Source organism: Setaria italica, chromosome IX, assembly GCF_000263155.2.
Source record: "Setaria italica strain Yugu1 chromosome IX, Setaria_italica_v2.0, whole genome shotgun sequence".
NCBI lineage: Eukaryota > Viridiplantae > Streptophyta > Magnoliopsida > Poales > Poaceae > Setaria > Setaria italica.
Genome location: NC_028458.1, coordinates 16,896,822 through 16,922,033, shown reverse-complemented (window position 1 = coordinate 16,922,033; position 25,212 = coordinate 16,896,822). Strand labels below are relative to the sequence as shown.

At 46.8% G+C, this 25,212-nt stretch overlaps 3 protein-coding genes, 1 non-coding gene and 1 pseudogene across 6 annotated transcripts; 2 read left to right on the top strand and 3 right to left on the bottom strand.

Moving 5' to 3' along the window:
- Window positions 1-3,011: 3,011 nt before the first annotated feature.
- On the bottom strand, window positions 3,012-4,614 carry LOC101763933 (annotated as a pseudogene).
- A 1,498-nt stretch (window positions 4,615-6,112) lies between these two features.
- On the bottom strand, window positions 6,113-6,184 carry TRNAQ-CUG. Its single transcript has one exon. It is a non-coding gene; the product is annotated as a tRNA-Gln (tRNA).
- Window positions 6,185-15,064: 8,880 nt separating this feature from the next.
- Window positions 15,065-16,819, top strand: LOC101771335 (tyrosine--tRNA ligase, chloroplastic/mitochondrial). Its single transcript, XM_004982836.3, has one exon. It carries the CDS (start codon window positions 15,141-15,143, stop codon window positions 16,623-16,625), a length of 1,485 nt encoding a protein of 494 aa, XP_004982893.1. The 5' UTR covers window positions 15,065-15,140; the 3' UTR covers window positions 16,626-16,819.
- Window positions 16,820-20,356: 3,537 nt separating this feature from the next.
- On the top strand, window positions 20,357-23,055 carry LOC101770411 (desumoylating isopeptidase 1). Of its 3 annotated transcripts, none has more exons than XM_004982834.4 (5): window positions 20,357-20,610; window positions 21,092-21,137; window positions 21,252-21,349; window positions 22,061-22,377; window positions 22,464-23,055. In XM_004982834.4, exons 2-5 carry the CDS (start codon window positions 21,129-21,131, stop codon window positions 22,931-22,933), a joined length of 894 nt encoding a protein of 297 aa, XP_004982891.1. In that variant the 5' UTR covers window positions 20,357-20,610; window positions 21,092-21,128; the 3' UTR covers window positions 22,934-23,055. The 3 variants fall into 3 exon arrangements, with proteins under 3 accessions (XP_004982891.1, XP_004982890.1, XP_004982892.1); XM_004982833.4 differs by having other exon boundaries at window positions 20,357-20,778; XM_004982835.4 differs by having other exon boundaries at window positions 20,358-20,550.
- A 140-nt stretch (window positions 23,056-23,195) lies between these two features.
- LOC101763526 (pleckstrin homology domain-containing family H member 3) lies at window positions 23,196-24,238 on the bottom strand. Its single transcript, XM_004986449.3, has one exon. It carries the CDS (start codon window positions 23,798-23,800, stop codon window positions 23,477-23,479), a length of 324 nt encoding a protein of 107 aa, XP_004986506.1. The 5' UTR covers window positions 23,801-24,238; the 3' UTR covers window positions 23,196-23,476.
- Between the last annotated feature and the right edge of the window lie 974 nt (window positions 24,239-25,212).

Genomic DNA, 25,212 nt, shown 5'->3' with positions numbered 1-25,212 from the left:
CCCTGCAAATAGTTCTTCAGGGGTGGGCCGCATGCTACAATAACTGCCCCCGTTTTGTACGGCGGGTGGCAATTTCGCCCGCCCTCAGAAAAAAATGGGGCACCCCTACAAATCGTTTTTACTAGTGTTTGGGGTTTACTTCTTTGAAGTCCATCTATACTCTTTCCTCGTCCTTTTCTTCTTCTTTTCATCTCTTCTCCTCATCTTCCCCCTTTGATTTCAATGAAGTTCTTTGGCTGTGTGTGTGGGTGGGCAGGGCGGGCCGGGGGGCCTGAGCCTCCTAGCCTCCCCTTAGATCCACCCCTGTTTGGTTCCATCTTTGCCATTAATTGCACAAGTTTGTTGTTCTTCACTCCCTATATGAATTTCATCTACTCTAATTAGTTTGGTTCAACGACGTAGACATGCATGGTTATTCCACAATCTCCAATCGAGCTTTGTTACAATGTTTTTAAAGCACCAGTGATACTTGTAGGTACTTTCTTTTCTTATCCTTCTTACAAAAAGGAATTAAATAGATTTACATATAATTAAAAGGGCATCATAGTAATTTCTTATATTTTTTACTCGATCCTACCAAATTGGTACTTCTCTTTATGTACTTCATGGTACTTCCTTTATTTCCACCATTCGATTTCACCGGATGGACAGCTTTTATTTTTTTTAGCACTTTAAAATTTCTTCAATCTACAGATACTCTCTTAATTATTGTGCCCAGGTCTAAAATGACGTGCATGCATGGTGTATGTGAATTAGTAAGATAATTTGGTACAGAGGAAGTATATGTGCAACGAGAGAGATATTATATATGAAGATTTGGAACATTCAGCACCGAACACATACGTGTTTTGAAGAGTGGTTTGTAGCTCTATGTTTGAACAGAAGAATCTCTTTTTTTTTGTAAGAAGTTCCAAAAAGAAAAGAAAACAGTTCGAGTCTTGCATCTCAAACTGCAAACGGGCCTAAATCCTTGTGGAGGGGAGAGTGGCCATCATTCGAGGCACAGAATTTCCCGGCACGGAGATGCGCCTACCCATAGCCGGCCCATTGCTAGGCATTCACGCAACATGCCGATGTAAATGTAGGCATGCGTGCACACGCCATCTGATTCACATCAGAATGAGATGGCCATCTGCCGCGACGTGACTAGGTTGGTAGGCAGGTAGGGCAGCTACACGTACGTACATGCACAAGCACAGCGCGACAACGACGACGATCGGCCAGTCGTCGTCCCAAATGTTTCAAGATTCCCTTCACGATGTCGCGTTCGATCGTCTTCTTGTCGTGTGATGCCGTCTCGCTGCTTTTTTTTTTTATGATCGGTGCGTGCGTCATGGGCTTGATTTGGACGTGCCGGGACACACGCCCACGGGCTCTTTCAAGGACTTTTGCCGGCAGCCGCGCGTATGCGCTAGGTGCACGTACGTACCTCGGGCTGGCCGAAAAACTTACGGATTGTTCGGATCCATGAACTACACACTTTTAGCTTAAAATTTAGGTCTTGGGATCCAAACAGGTAGGCAAAAAGGATAAAGAACTAAACTTTGGACTAAAAATTTTAGCCCCTAAAGAGACCCTAAAAGGGACTAAAAGTGTTCCTGGATGCTACTTTCCTCTCCTTACCCCCTTCTCTCTCCTCCCCGCACTCTCTTTCTGCGCTCTCTCTCCCTCCCCGCATGCTCCGCCCGGCCCCACCGCCTCGCCGGCCCCGCCACCTCCGCCTCACCTCGCCGGCCCCGCCACCTCCGCTCGGCCCCACGGCGCCGCCACCACCTCCTCCACCTCCGCCTTGCCCCCCCCCCCCCCGCCACTGGCCACCTCCTTCTCCGCCTCGGCCCCGCCGCCACCTCCGCCTCGGCCCCGCCGCCGGCGGCCTCGATGCCGCCGGCCGCTGGATCTGGGGGCCGCGGCCGCCGGCAGGAGGGAGGACGGGGAGGGAGGCCGCCATGGTAGCGTTGTACTCTCTCCACGTCTCGGTTGACGACGAGCTCGAGTTGGCCGTCGGTGACGCCGCACGGCTGCCCGCGTCCGGGGGGCTCCTCCCTCGCCGTCGAGGACTCCGCCATGTGGGTCGCCATCGACAGCGAGAAGGTGCTCCAGGTGCGCCGCCCCTCTCGCCCGAGGTCTCCTCCGGCACCGCCGCCGCAGTCCCTGGGTGGCGGCACCTCCATCCCCTTCGCGCCCTTCTCCCGCTCCGACAAGCTGGGCCGCATCGCCGATTGGACGCGCAATCCGGTGGAGGCAGGGGAGAAGTGGGGACGTGAGGGAGAAAATAGGGGCGAGCGAGCGAGAACGACGAAGAAGCTGGAGAAGGTGCTCGGCTCTAGAGAGAGAAATGGGGTGAGGGCAAATCAGTCTTTGTTTGTTGAAGGACTAAAGTTTAGCCCATGGATCCAAACAGGTGGGCAGAACTAAAATTTAAAGGCTAAAGTTTAGAAGCTAAAATTTAGTTCATGCACAACACCACCTTAGACTCGTGAGCTGACTCGACTCTTTTACAGGTTCAGTTCGGTTCGACCTCTTAAGTGAGTTGAGTCAAGTTTCAACTTTTGCTCGCTTTTTACGAGCTAACTCGTTAAATCACTCCTGAGATATTTTATTGGCTCATTAGCCTCGACAAATATGATGATGTCAAATTTATGTTTAATTAATATAATGGTGCTGTTCTTATTTAGCTAAAATTAACTTGTCATCCAACTCATAAGCCAAATTTGTTTCTAATTAAGTATGTTTTGAGTCTCCCGACATCTATGTTATCCTAGTTTATTATCCTAATTTATTGATTCGTACTATTTATTTTTGTAATATTATCATAACCTATACTTTTAGATATTATTACCATATTCAATTAATATCATCTTTATTTTTAACATTAATATTAAACAATCATTCTAAAATTTCTCTAATTACTAACATACATGCCACATTTGCGGTAAGCAGAAGATTAAGAACATCTGTGCAAAATGCCGTCTTGTCTTAAGATTATGCACATCATTTGAGGATATGCCCACTTAAAGGTTTGGACTCAAAGAGATGAACAGGGGAGAAAATAGTGAAGACAACCTAACAGCTTGTGTTCTCAGTTCATCCATCGCAAGTTTGCAACAGAAAATTAATTTATGACATGCTATCCATCATTTCATAAAGAACTTTTTCTCACTCCTGATGTAGGATGGCTCTTTTTTGTAATACTTCACGTAATCATAAGAGATACCAGGACTTCTACAAACAACTCTAACATGCTGCTGAAAATGTCTATATCGTCTGAAGGATGACAATGTTCATGAACTTCCTCTTCGCAAAAGCCAACCACCATTTGTTTGGAAAGCCATTAGCTCTGTATGCACAGTTGAGCAGTCTTCCACTTGTTTCCTCCCTTATCTGCTTCAAATAATTCCTCAACAGTTCTGAATTTAGACAGAAATGCCCCGTTATCAATTTACCATCTCAATCCATGGGCACATGAATGATTTACTTGGCTAGTCTGCAATGTAACAAAAATACTACTTAACAGCTTATTACATCTAAGCAGATAAAAGACTTAGTTTAATTCAAATAAATACACATAGCCGTCCAATTGAAGTAGGTGAAGCTGAATACCTGCTTCCTTCTGGGACAGGGGAAGAGTGAAAAGTCCAGGGAAAGGAAACCCTGGTTCCCAGGCACGGGAACTTTCTCCAAGGCCAGGTCAATGATTGCCTTAGTCCCAACAGCTAGCGTCCGGCAGCCTTCTAGCCTTTTCAGGGCAATGTTGATGTAAAATGTCAGATAGATTAGTAATTTGTCTGCTGGGCCTCTCACATGGAAGTTTTTGAAGAAAACGTTTGCTCGAAACAAAGTTATGGCTTCATCAACTATGTCAGCTTTATCTGTAAAAAAAAGATGATAATAATATCAGTGTTCTTGTATTGGTGGGAGTAAATCATCCATTTGTTCAGTGTTGACAGGATAACCTGGGTCAGAGGCTGGGGATGGATCCTTTATATGAGTTTTTAGTGGAAGCAAAGGACAGCCACATGCTTTGGTAATGCTGTCATCATCAATGAAACTAGAGTGATAAACCTGCCCACAACGGATCCCTGCAGTGCTTATTAACTTTTCTTAAAACAATACAGTGCTTAAATATCACCAGTTAATCAGAAGTACAATTGGAGTAACATAACAGTACAGGATAAGCCGGGAGCACGGGTGATGAGTCTATTTGTTTGCCATGACCCATCCGAAGCAACTAAACCCACAAAAGTCTTAATTAGCAGTGTGACTACAAGCTGAGAATCAGGAATCAAAACAAGTTCAGATTATCAATTTAGATATGGACTTCAACGCATTAAATTAATTAAAGGCAATACTGCTTTAGTGGCGAGACATACCAACGATTTTTTTCATGGAATTCTGCAGTCTGTTTGGCAGCTGTTAATGGTGAATCACAATAGATTTTTCTAGCCAATGCTCCACTCTAAGAGTCACCTTCCCAAAACATTTCAAGGTACATCACTAGTAACCTCATTACCTCAAACCTCGCATGACATTTGTTATGACAAGAGTAACAGATTTGAACTTTAGACTAGAGTAAAACAGTATCACCATGACAGCAAACATGCACTTGACCTCCATTTCACAACACCACGAACAACCAGGACATGTAAGCTATCTATATGTACCCCTCATGATAGGCTGCCCTAGGAATTTATAGGATTCCGAGAACTTGTGGGTATTGGTTTCACAATAAGCAAACCTCAAATGGCTAATCCTCCAGCCTTGGATCACGAATTCAACGTTGCCACAGGTTTGGATGTCAAGATCGATTCTTTGATCCATTGGAAAACAGGAGCGGATCCAGTATATCATAACAAATAATCAGAGTTAGTGAATATATCAGACCCGAATAGAATTGGCTTACGTTAGGGGTTTGCGGAGCTCAATTTTGACAGCGGGAAGGGAAGGGGATGAATGGAAGGGCGTACCTGGTCGATACTCATCGCCGGCGCTGGAACCGAGTAAGACCTTGGCGCCGCTCGCCCAGTTGTCGCCGTCAGGAAAGAAAGGAGGGGTAAACGGGAGAAAGGCTTGGCCCCTTACCGTCGTCAGCCACCTGGGGTGGCAGCGAGTTGACCAAGCGATGGTTAGAGGCTTGGCGCAGAAGCGGATAGCTGTTTGTTGCCCTCGCTCAGTAAGTAGTTTAGTCATAAATGATTGTATATCTATTCTAAAATCTAAAGCTAGTGTAAGGGGGTGTTTGGATACGAGGTGTTAAACTTTAACAGTGTCACATCGGATGTTCGGATGCTAATTAGGAGAACTAAATATGAGCTAATTATAAAACTAATTGCAGAACCCTGTGCTAATCCGCGAGACGAATCTATTAAGCCTAATTAATCCATCATTAGCAATTGGTTACTGTAGCACCACATTGTCAAATCATGGACTAATTAGGCTTAATAGATTCGTCTCGTGAATTACACTTCATCTGTGCAATTAGTTTTGTAATTAGCCTATATTTAATACTCCTAATTAGCATCCAAACATCCGATGTGACAGGTGTTAAATTTTAACACTTGGTTGCCAAACAGGCCCTAAACCAAAAGTTAAAATGTGTCTTGATATCCCTTAACCCAAACCTCCCTTGTGCATATCCGTTCTCCAAAGCTCCCTTTATTTAGTTTGGCAATAAATTGAAGTATCGAAAAATGCCATTGGGTTGCTAATTCAAGATTTTGCTTGGTTGCTTTTGAAGTAAGTGCAGAGGTGCATGCACTGAAATCAGTGAAATCCCACAGTACGTAGGAATTAACTAAAATAAGTGACAGTACCAAATCTACGTTCGGCCCCAACGTGCTCCTTGCCTTATCTTCATTTCTAGCCTGCAGTCAGAAAAATGGTCTGTATGTGGTCCGTGGAAACTTTTTGAGCCGAGGAAAAGCACCTTCTGGTCTGTTCTTGTGGAGCTGGAAGTAGTGAAACTCACCTGATTTAAAAAAATAACATATTAGGTTATCAGGATTTCACACTTCGTGTTAGCAGGAATTACTTATTCCAGCCATTGGATGTAGTAGCTCTGAGCTGGTCAACATGATTTCATCAAATAACCAGAGAGAAAAAAATGAAAAAAAAAAGGTCCCACCGAGATTTGAACTCGGGTTACTGGATTCAGAGTCCAATGTCCTAACCGCTAGACCATGGGACCTTTGTTGCCATTAAGCTCTTATTAAACTATAAGTCGCAACAATGCAAGCGAAGGGTTTAGTAAAATATATCTCCGTTGGCAAGCAATCCCTGACTTGGGTAAGGATTTGGTCAACATATCTTTATCGACTAGGGACTTCGATTTCGATAAATCCTTGTCACGCACTAAAAGATATGAATCCCTTTCTCCGCCTAGCGCGTAGGAATGAGATCGAAAGAACGGAAAAACAATTGACACACGCGGCAAAGAGGGAAGGGTAAGAGAGTGCTCACCCGCGGCTTGCGCGAGAACCACTAGAACAGACGAAAATGGCAGCAGCACAGCAAGACGATGCTCCTCTCGACGAACACCGGTGCATGGACAAATTGAATGCCGTTGCAAGCAAAGTAGATCGAAGGTAAGTCATGTGCCGAAGCGCTTTTGAGGAGGCATCACTGGACAATTGTGGGAGTGTGAAGACATGGTCGTACATAGCAAGTGGTGCTTGGACATGTTTCGTTTATTCATGAACATGCAGACCCCTACAAGATGACGAGCATCGCACAAACAATTCGTGAATGTTTCATGCACCTCGCACCATGACTTGCGTGTTGTTGTGTGCGTGGGGCTTTGATGCATACTAAGGTGTTTATTTGATGGTTGTTCGATTATGTGAATGGAGGTGATTTGAAGATTTTAGGTGGCTTGCCTAGGAATTTGAGAATCTAAGTAAAGATGATGATGTACCTAATGCATCCACCTACAAAATTACTGCATTGAAATAAGCAATTAGAGAGATGTATCCAAGTCTCCGAAGTTTGTGTACTAATGTATTTGACTATGTAAAGATTACTTTTTTGATCAAGCACCCAGTTTTGGTACGAAACAAAATTCATGAAGTTAAATAATTTCTACAAAGCCACACCTTTGCAGCACAAGATTGATGTAGTATAGTTTTATGCTACCAAGTTTCCACACATGTTTTCCACGACAAAATTAATTAACGAAGTTGGCACTAACTCCAACCGAACCGAACCGCTTATTGGCACAAGAGAAATTAGCAAACGCCACTGAGCAGAGGAAAACGAGATGAAAAGAAGGGAATGGCATCTCTCCTCGGATATTCGCTCCTTGGCGGGCAATGAGCCCGCCAGAACTCAAATCTCCCGCCAAAGTTTCGCCCCAACGCGCCGCCGCAAGCCCCCTGCACGTGCGACCATCCTACACGGTCAAACTGCCGCTACCCACCTGTGCGCCGGGCCCATCTCTGATCTCTTTTCTGATGAATGGGACCACGTGTTTGTGGGACAGTGGTGTCAGTGGTAGAGTAGATGGAAATATAGCGGAAGCAAAAAAGGTCGTCGACCTCGTGGGTCCCATGTGTGGGCCCAGTAGCCAGGCAACTGGGATAATCTCGAAGCCCTACGAGCTCTGGAAGCGAAATCGAGCTGTACTCCAAGCAGCGAAATCGAACTAGATTTGCCGCTAAATCGTGTCGAAAAAACGTCCTTTTTGCAGGATTAAACTGTGGGGCAATCGTAAATTTGCTTAGATTTGCCAGTGGAACATTGCCAAATAAAACAGCAGCAAACGTTGACGTTTTTCCAGAAATCTTCGTAGACCTCTTTCCGATTAAAGCATCTCCAAGAGTGCTCAAAATTTATTGTTAAACAAACAAAATCAGACTCCAACAGTTCCCAATATCAGCTCCCAATATTTACCTCTGCCCAAAAAACGCTGCTTCCGGAGCTAAATTTGCCCTCTCGCTCAGCACTCCCAATCTGCCATTCCGCTCAGACCTCGCACCAATTTGCATCGGAGGCGCCATTTTTCTCGCATCGCCCGTGCAGTTGGGTTGGGTCACCTCCTGCCTCGGCACAGCTGCACTGGTCCGGTCGTCGTCGCCGCTGTGCGCAGCCTGCCCTACCTTTTGCCGTCGTGCGTGGTTGAACTACTGCCATCGCCATTTTTTCCTGAGGGTCGTCAGTGTCTAACAGGTACGGAGTAGCCGCCTGGTGTCTGCACTCTGATCTGTAGAGCACGAAGTTCCACGTTCTTTAGTCCATGGACTTCCCGTAATGTTACGGATACTAATTAGAAATATTAAATATTAATTAATTACAAAACCAATTGCACGTATGGAGGTTAATTTGCGAGACGAATCTATTAAGCCTAATTAGTTTATGATTTGACAATGTGATACTATAGTAAATATATACTAATGATGGATTAATTAGGTTTAATAGATTCGTCTTGCGAATTAGCCTCCATCTGTGTAATTAGTTTTATAATTAGCTCATATTTAATTCTCCTAATTAGCTTTCGAATATTCGATGTGATATGAACTTCAGTCCGAACTAAAATGCAGCACTACTGCGCTAGGAGCAGAGGCCGGTCACCAGAAAAAAATCATGGAAATAATTGTTGTTGATCCCAAAAGAAGGTTACGTGGCACAAACTAAATTATTTTGGAAACTATTTTTTGGGCACTGTTGGTGAAGGGGTTCCTTTCTCCACCCAATAACTTTTAGCAAAATCACAAAACACGTATTTTAGAACTTTATAGCTACTCTTGGAGACGCTTGCATTGCTAATTTACCGGTGCCAATGCTTTGAGTATCACACGGCCAGCATCACGTGCGCGCGCATGTCGCGTGTCTTGTTGTCGCCTCCAGGAAATTCCCTGTCGCAAAGCCTGGCATCGTACGTTACGCGCGCGCCGAACCGACTGATGAGTCCGCTCCAGGGAGCGACCGTGAAACGCAGACGCCTCCTTGATTTGATGGATTGCGAATCTTACCGTGAGTAATAAAAATTGACTGAGATGACCAAAAGCTCTGCAGCATGTACGCTTGTTGCGTTATACTGCTTCGTTCCTCCGTGAAGGCGGTGGCATGTCGAAGATAGACGACGAAAACTGAAAAGTTTCTCCTCGGCTAAAGAATTCTTTTTTTTAACGAATGAGTACGACATTGTTCCTATTTCATTGACACAGAAGAGAGAGATCGATGAACGGATGAGGTAAAAAAACGGGGGTTAATTACAGACGTAAGATTAAACATGCTAGATCCTTGGCTCCTGCCATCATCCAAGCGGTGGCCTCCTCCTTTATCTTCGACATAAGGTTGGTAGTGGAAGTTTCGTGTCGTCGAAAAACTCTCGCGTTTGCTCCTCCTAGATGATCAATAGGGTTAGGTTTCTTGCAGCTCTACGACTCATCGAGTGCGAAGTGGTGATGTTTATCCACCACTGGAGCACATTCTCACTAGGTCACCACTATTGGGATTGTAGGGTCAGTTGCCCAATCCATTCCGGTGAGGCTCCAAATCTTCTTGTGTATCCGCATTCTGCTAGGAGGTGCTGGGTCGATTCTGTAGTTCTATGACAGAGCAGACAGGTTACGCTGTGTTGCCACCCACGACGGGCCAGCCCACGGTTCTAGGTGATTAGCCATGCGAAGAATCTGCACTTTGGTGGGGCCTAGATTTTCCAAATCGTGTTGGTGTGAGGTGCTCAAGTGCAGCTGATGAATTGAGCTCTGTATGCTGAGGCGGCCGAGTATGTCCCGCTGGCCGTTAGCTTCCATGTGATCTGATCTTCCTGATGTGGATGGAGTTGTACTTTGCGTAGCAAAACCCAAAGTCGCACAAATTCTTCTAGGTGACCTGTTGTTAGCCTGTTGTGCAGGTCCAAGTCCCTGATCCATCTGTTGTTGCTTAACGCTTCCTCCACCGTCCGCTTTTTAGCTCGTGACATCTTGAGTAAGTTCAGCGCAACGTCCTTAGGTCTCTACCCCTGTATCCACCCTGAATGCCAAAAACTTGTTATTTTTTCGTTGCCAATCATGATACATGTGCAAACAGCAAAAAGTAGGCGGTCAGTTTCATCGCATGGGTTTCAGTTCCCACCCATGCTTTCTCTGGCGACGTCCACCCTTGCAAACTGCTCAAGCTCGAGCACTCCTAGCCCGCCATTTTCTTTGGGCAGGCATGTTCTTATCCAGTTGACCTTACATTTCCCGCCCGTTAAAGCCACATCACCTGCCCATAAGAAATGTTTCCTCATCTTGTCGAGATCCTCTAATAATTCTTTTGCCACCTGTAGCACTGTGAGCAGATATACTAGCTGCAATGATAGAACTGATTTTGTTAAACTTACCCGTCCCGCCTGGGTGAGATGCTTGCCATACCATCCTGATACTTTTGCTGCCACTTTTTCGACTAAGGGCCAAAACTCCATTTTCTTTAGCCTTCTCATAGAGAGGGTAGACCCAGATATTTGATGGGGAATTCAATTCTAGTTACGGGTAGGTTTTGTAGAACCTCATTGAGGTTAATATGGCCGCAGTTGATTGGAGTCACGCTCATTTTTTGGATGTTTGTTTGTACGCCAGTTGTCACACCAAAGGAATGTAGGATTTCTTTCAAGTTGTCAATGTTCTTTCGAGTAGGTTTGATAAAGATGGCCGCATCATCCGCATACATTGACACCCTGAAATGGGCGATGCGTCCCCCTAGGCTGTCGAGGAGGCCAAGTTCCGTAGCTTTGAAGAGGAGGCAGTGTAAAGGGTCGATGGAAAGGATGAACAGTAGTTGTGACAATGGGTCGCCTTGATGTAGACCGTGACCGTGTTGGATCGGGCTTGACGATATGCCATTGAGCAGGATTTTTGAAGAAGACATTGTGAGAGATGCTGCTATCTAGTTTCTCCATCACTGTGGGAAACCTTTTTGCTAGAGAAGTGACATAAAGTAGTCCCAACGCACCGAGTCGAAGGCCTTAGAGATATCCAACTTTATCAGGAGAGCCGGCGTTCTGTTTCTATGAAAGCACCGCGCTATGTTACGAACGTAGAGGAAGTTATCGTGAATGCTTCATACTTTATAAATGCGCTTTGGCAAGGTGAGATTAGTTGATGCATATAAGGGTCCAATCTAAGTGCGAGGATCTTGCTGATTATTTTCGCGAACGCATGTATAAGGTTGATTGGCCTCCGCTCCTTCCTTTTTTGGAATTAGAATAATGTTGGCCATGTTTACTAGGACTAGGTTTAGGTCTGCGCATCGGATGCTATGGAAGGAGTTGACTGCTGCGACGATGTCTTGCTTGATTATGTGCCAACAAGATTTGAAGAATAGGCTTGTGAATCCATCTGGGCCTGGTGCTTTGTCGTTGGGTAGCTATGCTATGGCGCATTGAATTTCTTGCTCGGTGATGGGCGCATCGAGAGAGGTTAGGTCAATTGTGGGGTGTTGTAGGTTGTCCCAATTGAAGTCAAGCGTTCTCTCTGGTAGGTTTGCCATGACCCAGGTGAAGTGTTCGTAGATGATTTTGTGTTTATCTTGATGTGAGGTTGCCCATCCTGTTCCCCTCCGTAGCCGTTGAATGGAGTTCTTATGCCTCCTTGTGTTTGCCTTTAGGTGAAAAAATATGTGTTTGCATCCCCCTCACGCAGGTTTGTGATTCTGGAACATTGCTGCTTCCTCGCCTTCTCAATTATAGCCCAGCCCAGGATGCACCTTTTTAGCTTAGCACGAAGGCGGTATTCTGTGTCGGAGAGATCCCTATCTTCTTGCACGATGTCGAGGCGTAGGATGACTTCCTGAGCCATGTGTAGCTTCAGCTTAGTGTTCGAGATGATATTTCTACTCCAGGCTCGCAACACTTTGGCTGTCATGTAAAGCTTATGACCCAGTCTGTGATAGGGTTTAGTGTTTGATGTTGGTTGTGACTTTCATTACTTGTTTGATCTTTTCGTCACAAAAGTTTGTAAACTCGGGCGAAACTATCACCCAATCACATCAACAATTCATGAAAACTTTTCTAGATATAGAACAAATGGAAATGAACCCATATTGCTTAAAAACGAAACATGTACCTTTATTATATAATTCATAAAATTAAGGCATTTTTGAAATTTATTTGAATTTTCATAGCACCAAACTAATTTCAAAAAGTAATGGAAAAATAACTAATATTCCTTGCATGGGATGTATCAATATAACCATAAATTACATGGATAATTATGAGGTTCTTAAAAAATTTCCCATTCTTCATAATTCTATTTGTAACTTATGCTAGGAATAATTTAATAAATTGTTGCCTCTAATGTTAGGAATATTACTTATTTTCTACATAATTTGAAATGTATTTTGGCACCATAAAAATTCAGATAAGTTTCAAAAGTAGCATAATTTGGTGAATTTTAATTTTAAAGATGTAAAGGTTCATGTGTATTTTTTTAAAAAATATATCCATCTTCATTAGTTTATCACTAAAAAAGGTTTCATTATTTTTGGAGGTCATTTTGCCCTACTAAACTGACATAAGTAACGTAATTGTGAAATAAGAAATGAAAATTGGATCTCGGTGTCAAAATTTAGGGAGAAATTTTTTTCGAGGGCCCATGAAGAGATTGAGTTATCGTTCGGTATCAAATAAGAAATTATTTTTGAGTCATTTAGGTTTTCCTTATATTTTAAAACATTTTTCTATAGTTTTTTCGTGATTTCATCAAATAGTTTCCTTAGATAAAATAAAGACATATGGTTCCAACATGGCTAATGTGTTGACTTTTTTATGTGCATAGTTTATCCTATGCACTAGACGTAGTGTATGTCTAGATGCATAATTATATCTATAGATCTAGAAAAATGAAAATGACCTACAATTTTAAATGTAGGGAGTATATATATACACATCCCAACCTAGTACTCTCATCAGTCGTCAGTCATCACGAGCTGCAATCAAGTACTAGTAGTCATCACATCGTGCCTGTCCGATGATCCGCACGGAGGGGCGGAGCCAGAGGTGTTTATTGGGGTCAGCTGACCCTGATAACTTTGTTAAACTCAAGGAAAAATCACTCTTCTTAAGTCCTGTTTGGATCCACTCATCTAAAATTTAGCTAGCTAAAGTTTAGTCTCTTTTTTAGTCAGCTAAAGACCACCTAGCTAAATTTTAGCTAGAGGTGTTTGGATTTACCGGCTAAATAAGATATTTGTCTATTCTACCGTCCCTCCCACGCCTCTGCTGCTAATAATCCTAAGCTTGTATCCGTTTAGTGTTTTGGTCAATAAGCCAGCTTGAAATTGCAGATGATCAAAGACAAACACTCCACTGACCCAAGTGAAATAGCAGAAGAACCAGAGAACGTCTTTTCATTTTCTCAATTTGCTGGTAGTTCAGAACGGGTGAAATTAATCAACAAAGAGCAATTAACCTACCTCAAGCATTCAATATTTTATCAGGTAACAATATTCTAAGCAAGCATACGCACCGAATTAACAACACCCCAATTCAGAGGCTACGATGAAATCCAAACTCAATTGAACACCACGAAAGAATCTCCATCCAAGATTGATTTGGATTGGTGCCTTGCAGAGCATTCAGATTGGGGCCTTTGTGGAGGCCTGCGGCAAGCTCACGGCGGGAGAAGTCTGCAATGGCACCACCTAGATGGGGATGCAGTGGAAGAGGTGGAGATGGGCATCCAGCTCATCGTTTGGGTACCCGTCCACGACCACGGTGGAGAGCTCATGTAGGCGGCGGCGGCTTCCTGGCCCTGCCTCCGCTGCCTGCCTGCTGTTGCGGCTTCTTCCTGGACCCAGATGAGTTCCGGCGCAGCTGCGGGAGCCCCACCGCCACGGCGGCAGCCCCGAGCTCATGCGAGCAACGGCCCCTAGGAAGCAACACGGGAAGCGCGGGGAGTGGCGGTGCGCGAGGCTGGCGGTGTGCGGGAGCGGTGAGCAGGGTGGACCGACGGCGAGTGGCGATCGGACCTCCGGAAGAAGAGCGGTGCGGGAGGGGAACGAAGGGATTTGCCAATGCGGTAGGTGGAGGGGTACTAAGATCTTTTACCAGTTTTTAGTTGGTTTAGTTGGGTTCAATCAGTTAAAGATTTTTAGCTGCAGCTAAAGTTTAGTTGGGTCCTGTTTGGATCTAAAGTGGCTAAATTTAGCCAGCTAAACTTTAGACAAGGGATCCAAATAGGGCCTTAGTAGCTGATGACCCCTATCTTGTATCCTGGTTGTAGAGGAGATCCAGGTGGCTTTCTTGCCTAGCTCCGCCCCCTGCCACGATCGTGCGACGCTCTCCGTGCACATAGATCGAGAGACACACGGGCACGTACCATTTGGCTGGCCTTGACAAAAAGGCAAAAATTTCGCTGGCAGATAATTAGATTCTGATCGGTGGATTGGCTACCAGTCATCAGTGCCCGTGCTCATCCTGTCATCAGCGCACGACGCCCTCGGCGCGGTGGGCTCGACCGGGTCAAAAAGGCGGCGAATCATGATCGCCCCCGCGCCGAGGAGATCTACGGGCGCCTAGCTTTACATGGATCATGCGACAGGCTGCGGCTGAGAAGTGCCAGCGGTTTGTTGTTATGGAGCGCCTGGGGTCAAATGCCCAAATGATGCGTCTCGCCGTCGCCATGGCCCAGGGGATCACTTATCTCGGCAGAGCTTTATTACGTCGCATCAGCATCGCCGTCGATCAACCTTGATCCTTTTCCGTTACTAGTGGCTGGGCACGAGTCATGTACGGATTCGTTACTAGAGAGTAGAGACAGATAGTTTCAACACATTTCAAACTTGTCCAGTTGTAGTCACTACTCAGTACTCACTAGACTCTAGAGCTTGCTACCATGTTTACGTAAGTGTTAACTCTCAGTATGTTTTTTTCAGGCAAATGTTAACTTGTCATATATTCTGCTGTGTAAACCTGCCCACGAAAGTGAGGTGTGGCCCAATGTGATGTGAGCTAGCATATGCAGGCCCAGTTTAGTAAATTTTCCTCCACCCGTTTCGGTCCAGAAAAAAACATGTGTTCCTCCCTCAAAGAACAGGGAAGCCCACATGGGCCCAAAAGTCTTATCAACCCTCCTCTAAAAAAAAAAGGTCAGTCGTCAACCCAGAAAAGCCCTATCAGGCTATCACCAGTGGTAGGCCGAGAACCCTCGTCGTCCTCTCCCGCGATGGCCACCGCCGCCATGGCTGCGGCCGCCTCCTCACGGGCCTTCCTGCGCCCGCACCGCCTCCTCCTCCTCCGCCACGCCCATCCCCTCCGGCGCCGCCTCTCCGCCACCGCCTCCGCTCCCGTCTCCAACGCCGCGTCGGCCGGCGTCGTGGACGTGCTCCGGGAGCGCGGGCTCGTCGAGGCCACCACCTCGGAGGCGCTCGCGGCGGCGCGCCCCGGGGAGCTCAAGGTGTACTGCGGCTTCGATCCCACCGCCGAGAGCCTGCACCTCGGCAACCTCCTTGGCCTCGTCGCGCTCTCCTGGTTCCGCCGGTGCGGCCACACCGCCGTCGCCCTGGTCGGCGGCGCCACGGGCCGCGTTGGGGACCCGTCCGGAAAGAGCGCCGAGCGCCCCGAGCTCGATGTCGCCGCCGTTGAAGCCAACTCCGACGCCATCAAGTCCCTCGTCGCCCAGATCCTCGGCCGCGTCCCCGAGCCTGCCCACCATTCCCAACCCTGTAAAAACGAGCAGCCTTTGGTCAATTCAGCTGCGGATTCGTCTGCAAAGATGGGTTCCTTCGTCATCCTGGATAACTACGACTGGTGGAAGGACATCACGCTCCTGGATTTCTTGAAAGAGGTGGGCCGCTTCGCGCGCGTGGGCACAATGATCGCCAAGGAGAGCGTGAAGAAGCGGCTCGCGTCAGAGGACGGAATGAGCTACACCGAGTTCACCTACCAGCTCCTCCAGGGCTACGACTTCCTGCACATGTTCAAGAACATGGGTGTCAATGTGCAGATCGGGGGCAGTGATCAGTGGGGGAACATCACGGCGGGAACTGAGTTGATCCGAAAGATCTTGCAGGTTGAGGGGGCGCATGGCCTCACATTCCCGCTCTTGCTGAAGAGTGATGGGACCAAGTTTGGGAAGACGGAGGATGGGGCAATCTGGCTCTCGTCGAAGATGCTCTCGCCTTACAAGTTCTATCAGTACTTCTTCGCGGTGCCAGATGTTGATGTCATCAGGTTTATGAAAATCCTGACGTTCCTGAGCTTGGATGAGATTCAGGAGCTGGAAGAGTCGATGAAGAAGCCTGGCTACGTGCCAAACACTGTTCAGAAGAGGCTTGCAGAAGAGGTGACTCGGTTCGTCCATGGCGAGGAGGGATTGGTGGAGGCATTGAAGGCAACCGAGGCCTTGAGACCTGGGGCTCAGACACAATTGGACGCACAAACAATTGAGGGTATAGCAGACGATGTGCCGTCATGCTCTTTGGCCTATGATCAAGTATTGAAGTCTCCCCTGGTTGATCTTGCTGTTTCCACAGGTTTGCTTGCTAGTAAGTCAGCGGTTAAGCGGCTTATTAAGCAAGGTGGTCTGTACCTGAATAACATTAGGATTGATAGTGAGGATAAGTTGGTTGAGGAAGGTGATATAGTTGATGGGAAAGTTCTGTTGCTATCTGCTGGAAAGAAAAACAAGATGGTTGTGAGAATATCTTGATTTTTTTTTTGTGTTTATTACTTTTGTCCATCAAGGAGAAAGTGCTGAGCCTTTGAAATCAGATTAGCTGTCCACAGGCAATACAGATTGTTGTATTGGAGAGGTTGAATACACATTCTCTGTTGCTCATTTTGTTCATCAGAATTCGTTGTGTGCTATCAGCTTTGAGAATGGCATTTTGTGTTTCCCTGTCATGTATAGGATCGATCTAATTACAGCATTCTTATGTCAGCATCAACATCATACCTGGACCTACAATTTTAGGTTCTTTAGTGGTTTAATCCTTGTAAAATTTGTACTTGTTAGGGCTAACAGCAGGTTCAACTTGTTTAGGCACAGTTAAATTTATTAAACCCTTTCATGCTTCAATACCAAAGTGAGAAGGCTGATATGAAATGACTGCTCAACCAGTCAACATGCAACCTACTGATCTGTACTTGAAGTGAACCTTGAAATGGTCTATTCTGTACATGACAGCTGTACATGATAGTGAAATTGCTAGACAAATGGATAAGTTTTGGCCGGAGAAAATACTCTACCCAGTTTGTTCTTAACTCATTTTTGTACAGCAGCTTTTCTCCTGTTCATATATCATTTTTGTTCTTAATCTCAGCTGTTACAGTCCTATTCTAAGAGTTTTAGGCTGGATTGCAGTCCCATTCTGCTGTTTAACTAACATGGCATGAGGTGATGTTCTTGCAAAAGTTACTCTTTAAGCTTTGTTTGGTACAGTCATAACTACTTCCATGAATATTTGCAGTTTGTGAGTAATTAATTTGCAAATGTAAATGTAGAGTTAGCTGTCAAGTTTGATAACCTAGGTTTGCCTTTTCACTTGCAGCTATCTATATTATAAATATCAGGAGAAAACGGATCAAATTATCACTGACTGATTTTGCTGAGGTTACTGAAATGAGCTGTAAGTCTGCAGCCCTCTAAACATTCAAACCCCTTTTGAAATCATGATGCTGCTTGGAATGCAACTGAAATTCCAATCCTTATGCGTTTTAGTATCATGCTTGCATTATGTGTTTTTATGACTGGGGAATAGCTTTTCTTTCCTATGTAGTCTTATGGTTCTCAATATCTTGACTTGGCATTTCTGTGGTATCATCCATTAATCAGCTTTGAATATCTTGACATGGCACTTCTCGGTGCAAATCCATAGGATGTGTCTCTGTTCCAGAGTGGAATAGGATAGCTTCTGATAAGATGAGTTGCAGAAAAAAAAAAGAAGTCAGATGGCAAGCAGTAAACAAGCCTGTTGAGAACTCACAGCAGCCAGTTGATGCCATTCAAAATAGAGCTATGCGCTATAGTGGGTAGAGAAGAAAATCCCTATGCTGTAGATGCCTAGGCTCCTAGATCAGATTGTCTTGATAAGTTATTTTTGGTGCAGCATGCTCTATACTACATTGCTACTATTCTGATTAGGAGAAATATGGTGCATTCTCAGTGTTATGTAACTTCTTATTGCCTCATGTTGAGCTACATATTGTTTCAGTCTTATTGTAAGGGCATGTTTGATAGAGCTCCACTCTCTGTTTCTCTGATAGTGATTCTGGTGGGGGAGCAGGGTGGGGAGCAGATGGGAAGTGATTCTGGTGGGGATTGAACGGGGAGCGGGTTTAGCTCCCAGCTCGCAGTAGAAGCAATTCTTGTCAGCTTCCCACCAGAATCTAGTTGTGTTTTAACCATTTGGCAGGGCTCCATGGAATCCACTCTTAAGAACCTAGGAGCGGAGCCTACCAAACAGGGCCTAAGATTTGAGCTGCTCATAAGTGGTTTTAGACAAGCAGAGTTGTTTTTATTCTTTGCATCATTGTTATGCCTATCATGCTTTTAATGTATGTATTGTTGCATGTCAAAGCGGTATCAATACTATATTTGCTCTGAGAATGGCAATTTGTGTTCCAAATAGTCCTCCAGCGAGACATTGGTCTGCTTGGGTAGCCCCTGTCCTACAAGAGACTTTTTGCTCTGATATTGGATTGTTCACTGATCTTATATTTTATCCTGTGATATCACATCATGGTAGGATGTAGTTTTGTAGTGTTTCAAATATTTGGGCTTTCACAGTGAACAATCCCTGGTTTTGGGTTGCGAATTGGGTGCGGTACCAACCAATTCAGGTTCTTGTGTTGAACCCGTACAAGACAGTCAGCAAGAAATAGCTGCACGGTGAGGGATGGGCCGTCACATCAGGGATGGATCAGAGACATCACTGAAGCTCTCTCAACGCAAGCCATGTATGAACGTGTCCAGCCCCAGTGTGTAGTCAACCCTGTATATCAAATGTTCATCCGTAGTATTCTGATTAAGCACCTGCAGTATAAACCTGAGAATTTTCCAGCTGTTTAGTTTTGTTTTAGTAAGGACCTTAGAGAATTCTAATATACTCTAACCTGCTATATAAACTGCAGCTTAAGGGTGTGTGAGCATAGCTTTATCATATGCTTGTGTAGTCGCAGTTAGGAAACCTGTTAGTGGTCTCTCATCTGTCTACTACTGCAGCCTGCAATTTATTTTATAGCAACCTCTGGGCTGACAACTGCCTTGTTTCTGTTGGAGCTTGTCTCAGAGATTGGATATGTTTGGAAGGATTTCACTCCTTTTTATTTCATCATCATGTCCATGCTGTAGCATTTCATTTCCATTTCTACTTGCATCGCACAACGGAGCGTCCAAGCTTGAAATGCTTTTGTATCACTGATTTTTTTCATGTTACCTGTTGCAAAGTAGATACTCATCTTCTCAAAGTAGGTACTCATCTTCTCAGACTGCTTGTCGTACCCAGGTCCCTATCCAATTTTATTGCTCAAGAGTGAAGGCTAACAGCAAGCGACAACACCCCACCCATTGGTCTACAAAGAGATTGATTTGCCTAGATCGTTTTTGAAACATTGTTTCAGAAACGTCCAGTATGAACGGAAGGAGTTGGCATTTTGTTGTGATTAGTTCCACTCCTTCCTCAAACCTGTATTTTCTCTATACATGGTGTCCATGGTTCCAGCCTTCCAGACCATTTGTACCAACATGTAGTTGTCTTGACTCTTGGATAGCTTGGAATATATTATACGCGAATGACTTTGATTTTGGTTCCAAACTCCACAATGTGATTTATTAGCTAAGGGATTGTCTTAGAAAAATACACTTTGTGCAAGTTGGACTGTTTTTTGCCCTTGTGATTTTAGCCTTATCGGCCAGCATCTTGCTTTTGCGTTTGTATCCACCACGACCTGATCGGCATGTGTTTTGCATAATTTTTATTCGAAATAGTTTTTATTTCCTTTCAAAGAGATATCCCAGGTTTCTTCGTGTATTTCAGTATCTGAATTTTTTGGTTTCTTCAAATTTTGTGTGTTTGGATTATTTCAGTATCTGAAATGAAATACTGGGCGCAGGAGCTGATGCATATATGCATACCGCTAGCTTGAAAAGGTTGTTAGTTGTTACCCTGTACTTCAGATAGTAACTACTTTTGTCCCATTATCTAAGAAAGGGCTTCAGACAGTAACATCATGGCTCAGCTTGGACAGTTGCCACTGAAATCGTTTGGAAACTAGCTACCGTATGTCAGTTAAGCTAAGAAATATGTTCTCATTTGCTTTCAGTCATCGTTTCAAAAAGAAATTTTCCTGTCAGACAGCGTAGTAACTATAGTACTCCTTGTTTAAAGTTTTTTTTATAGATAGGGCTAGGTTTATGATGCCGTCTGCGTCTGCGTATGGGCGTGACCACCTCGCTGAGAAGAAGGTTGGCCGGAAGCGGTTGGTTTCTGCAGAAACCGAACGAACAACCAGCCAACTAAAAATTTCCTCCTCTCCCTTTCTCCTCTGCACTCCACGCAACAGGATACTCCGGCGCGAGGAAGCAACCGGTCGGCCGAGGCGATTCGTTCCCCTTTCGTACACCCCCCTCCCCGGTATCTGCATCTCCTCTCTCCGATAAAAGAATCCTCCGCTGCTACAATCCCACACGTCTGGTCCGTCGATCGGTTCCTTGTCGGATCAAAGTCTCCTTGCGTTTATTTTTACCTCTCCGTCTGGGGCTCTCGGTTATTTGCTTTGGCTTTGTTCGGTTCGGTTTCTTGGGGCTCTGTCGCCGGCTCGCCGCCCATGGCCAAGCGGCGGAGTAGATTCGCTTTTGCTAGGTAATTCAGCTGAAATCGAGGAGGGTTCGGGGAATCTCCGGTTCGGTTCTTGCTTTCTTCAACTCGGTGCTTCATTTTGGGCAAAAAAAGGATTATTTTTGGAGGTGGATTTTATCTGGTAGAAATCGGTGGAGCTCTACGAGTTCGGCGTAAATTCAGCTTTGTCAGTATCGAGTTCATAAACTTGTAGAAGGAAAAAAACGCAGCAAGAACTTCGATTTCGTACTCTCTTCAGCGTATCTTCCTTCAGCTTTGCCATTGACAACCTTGTCCCTTGCTGTTCTCATCGATGTGGCTGCTTTGTTCTTGCTAGGTTCGGCTGCTTCGGGGGGCAAGCTCGGGCGAAGAAGATGGCAGAGGTAATAGGGGACGGCTTCTGCCCTCCATGTTTCTTACTGAATTTGGCTGCTGTGCTGTCTGTTCTTTAGAAGCATCTGAACTGAGTCCTGGATGATTTGCGTGGCCGTGAGCAGGTGGGGTACCCGGTGAAGCTGCACATCTATGATCTCAGCCAGGGGATGGCCCGGGAGCTCTCGGCAACGATCCTCGGCAAGGCCATCGAGGCGATTTGGTGAGCATTGCTGGTTCTTTTTTATTTCTTCCTGTTGATCATTGTGCATCTGAAACTTGTTGCCTAGGAAACAATTTGCATTGACGCCTGGTGTTGCTTAGTAGCAATCTAGTTGTGGGAAGATATTGAATTTGCCATGCTGATGCTGATTCGCATTGCTGCTGTTCACTTTCATAGTAGGCAAGATTTTAAGTGGTGTTTGTAGCGGCAACAAAATATGCTATACCATGTACTCCATCCGTTTTTAAAGTATTATAGAAGGACAAGCTGATTGGTTCAAAACTAAACTAATTAGACTTATTATCCTAAAAGTGCCGGATATTTAAAAACAGAGGGAGTATGGTCACGATGGGTACATATTTATCTGGACTAAACGTATATGTTTTCCCCCTGGGCTAAGAGTTGCTGCAGATTTCTGCAATATATCTTCAATTAAAATAAGCTTTGTAATGGGAAATTGAATTGTAGGTGCCAATGTGCCTTATTAGTAGGTCTCAGGTAAGCTAATGCAGTTTCATTTGTTGCTTATGACATCAAAACTGGGATAGAGAGCTCATGTCAACCATGCATGATGTGATGGGCAAGATGATTTCAATGCTTCCCCTCTGCCCCTGATTCAGCTTTGTTTCCATCGTGAATGGTGGATTAATCACTCGTACCTCTGACTGAATTTGTGGCCATTGACATGGACGCGCACTGTCATCGTCGCAGGCACACCGGCGTGGTCGTCTACGGGTGCGAGTACTACTTCGGCGGCGGCATCCAGCATGGCCAGCCCGGCCGGACGCCGTACGGCACTCCCGTCCGGGTGGAGGACCTCGGCGTGACCCACGTCCCCCGGGAGGTGTTCGAGGACTTCCTCCGGGAGATCGGCCCGCGCTACACCCCGGCCACCTACAGCCTCCTCAGCCACAACTGCAACAACTTCAGCAACGAGGCCGCGCAGTTCCTCGCCGGCGCCAAGGTCCCCAGCTACATCCTCGAGCTGCCGAACCAAGTGATGAACAGCCCCGTCGGCGCTCTGATACGTAAGAGCTCTGACTCTGCATTTTCAGTTTATAGAATTTTGCATCAGGTCGGGCGAATTGGAGGCTCACTGATTGGCTTGTTGCAGTGCCGATGATCCAGGGGCTGGAGACGAGCTTGCGGGCCGGGGCGGTGCCGCAGCCGCCGCAAATCAGGTCGGCTCCCGCACCGGTCGCCACCGCCACCATGACGCCGCCGTCGGCGGATGACGTCGAGCAAAGATCGACTGCTGCTGCTGATAAACCGGACGAGGAGACGGCGGGCAATGGCAGTGACAATGGCAGCACGGCCGTTCCACCGGCGGTGGAGCCCGCGGCGCCACCGGCGGCCGCCACTCAGGTGAGCGCGGCACCTGCGGCAGCGGTGGAGACGAAGGCGGCGCCTCCGGACCCCCTGGCGGAGGCGAAGAGCCGGGTGCAGGAGGAGATAAAGCGGGAGTTCGCGGCCATCATGGCGGCCGGCGCGGCGCGGCCCGGCGAGGCGGCCGCCCTGGCCACGCGCCGCGTCATGGAGCGGCACGGCCTGCAGCGCGCCGCCGTCTCCGCGCAGCGAGGGTAGTAGGCGTAGGTAGCGCCGGTGAGTGGGTGGCGTTGGCGGTCGTGTAAAATTGCCCGTTGAATCACGCTCGTTAAGATCGTTGGTGGATGGATGGTCAGTCAGACGCGTTTGCCTCGGATTTCTGGAGGTTGTCCGCTAATCTGCTGCTGCTGAAAGAGCTGAGGAGTGAGGATTGGCAAGGATCGCTTGGTGGCCACTGCTCACTACCGAAGCAGCACACTGCAGAACCAAGAGCTTACAGTGCCTAACTGACATAATCTTGTCAGAATTCCCGCGGCAGAGGAGATCGATCATACTACCATACCACGAAGCAGATTACAAGCTCAAACTCCAAACTAACAAGTCCGAAATCCCACACTTAACAAACTCGCTAAGCCTAAGTACGGCAGTAAAATCAGCACTACAACTCCATCAGCATTGCTCTCAACAAGTTTGCCTGCAGGGGAACTGGGGACAAAAGAGAAGGTGGAGGAAGACGCGCTCCTGCTTCCTCCCCCATCGGCACGCGCCACGTGGCCCGCAGCCGGCGCGCCGCCTCGGGGCTCACCTCCCGCTCCCGGCCCACGCGGCGAGCTGCGCGGGGTTCACCACCCCGGGCACCCGGGCCCCGCCGCGCAGCACCAGCGCGGCCACGGCCTCGTACCGCGCGGGCCCCCCGCCCGTCGCCGCGGCCGCCTCCGGACCCCGCCCGGTCCCGGGCCCGCGGCGCTCGCCGAGGACGGTGCCGGACGAGAGGAACTCGTGCGCGAGGAGCCCGGCCAGGAGCAAGTTGCCGCCGTCGCCGCTTGGTGCGGCCGCCGCCTCGGGTGGGCCCGCGGCGTCCCTGTCCTTCCGCTTCCTCGCGGGACCAGGCGGGGGGACCTCCATGCCTGCCAGCCACCCAATCGGGGGGAGAGAGCGAGAGCGAGAGAGAGGACACCGTGATTGGAATTTGGCAATTGGGAGGCGAGGAGTTTGGCAATCTGGGAGATGAGATGGAGGTTCGGCCGGTGGATTTATGGAGAAAGAGGGGGAGGAGGCGCCGAGGTTTACAAGACGACGCTGGTGGGGAGGAGACGCAGTGCAGTGCAGTGCCAAATCCAGCAGCAGGATGGCACGGCACGACCGCACGAGGTACTAGTACTACGGGCACGGCCGCGAGCCTCCCACCGATCCGTGGGACCACGGCCGCGAGCAGAAACGCCGTCAATGCCCATGCCTGCCTTCAAATGCGATTTGCGTGCGTGGTTGGAGAGTTTTGTTGCTGTGCAACTTTGGAGGGTCGTACCCATTTTTACGATGGTGTGTTTCCACTTTCCACGAATTATCCTTTTATACATAGAGGTTTCTTCTCCAACTCTGCTAAAAATAAGTTTGGCGTTTCCCAACTCCGGTAAGGTTAAATTTGGAATTAAGGGTATCGAAGTCCAAAAAACTAGGGAGAAGACCATGGTGACAATTGATAGGTGAATATGTGAGGAGCCACCAACTATGATCGATGATGGGTAGAGGTGATAAAGATAATATAGTGGAGGCATGACCTAACAATGTACTTCCACAAGGGGTGGGGTTGAGGGGAGGGGGGAGGGAGGGGATATGCGGTACTTGACTTGAGGAAAAAGAAAACATGGGACTTCTAGGTGAAAAAAGAACAAAACCCCCACCTCCATCTTTCACCCTCCTCTCCCCTCTACCCAGATATAAGGGAACTTCACCGCCATCCTTGTCATCCTCTTCGTCTCAGTGCCGGATCGTCAGCCTCCATCACCGTCTGTGGCTGGCAGCTACCTTGCCGTCATGCATCCGCCATCTCCTACCGCTGCCCCTACCTCACCCTTCCTAACTACTTCTCATTCTCAACCCTGCCGCACGCACCGACCACCAAATGCCATCCCCCTGCTGCCGGTCCGACCGCCTCCCCAGCCATCTCTTTAGATCTGCAGGCAATAGAAGTACTCTCAATCCGAAAACTGAAACCCTAACCCTAATCCAAATTGGAGCTCGCCGGAGTTGGGTTCATCACAAGAAGACGAGCTGCTCGCTGAAAGAGGAAGTCATGCGGAGGATGTGTCTTGTATTGTTACTCCCTTATTTTGACATGTTACTTCTTTCCTTTCCTTTTCTTTTATTTTTTCCAACATCTCCTCCTATTTCCAAATTGAGGGGTTGTCGTGATAGTGCTAAATTGAGAACCCTCTCGATTGAGTTTTTCTAGAAAAAAAACCCTCTATCGATAAGGAAGCAGATAGCCTATTAAGATATAAATGTTAGGATGAGAAATAAATATTTGAGCATTGTGT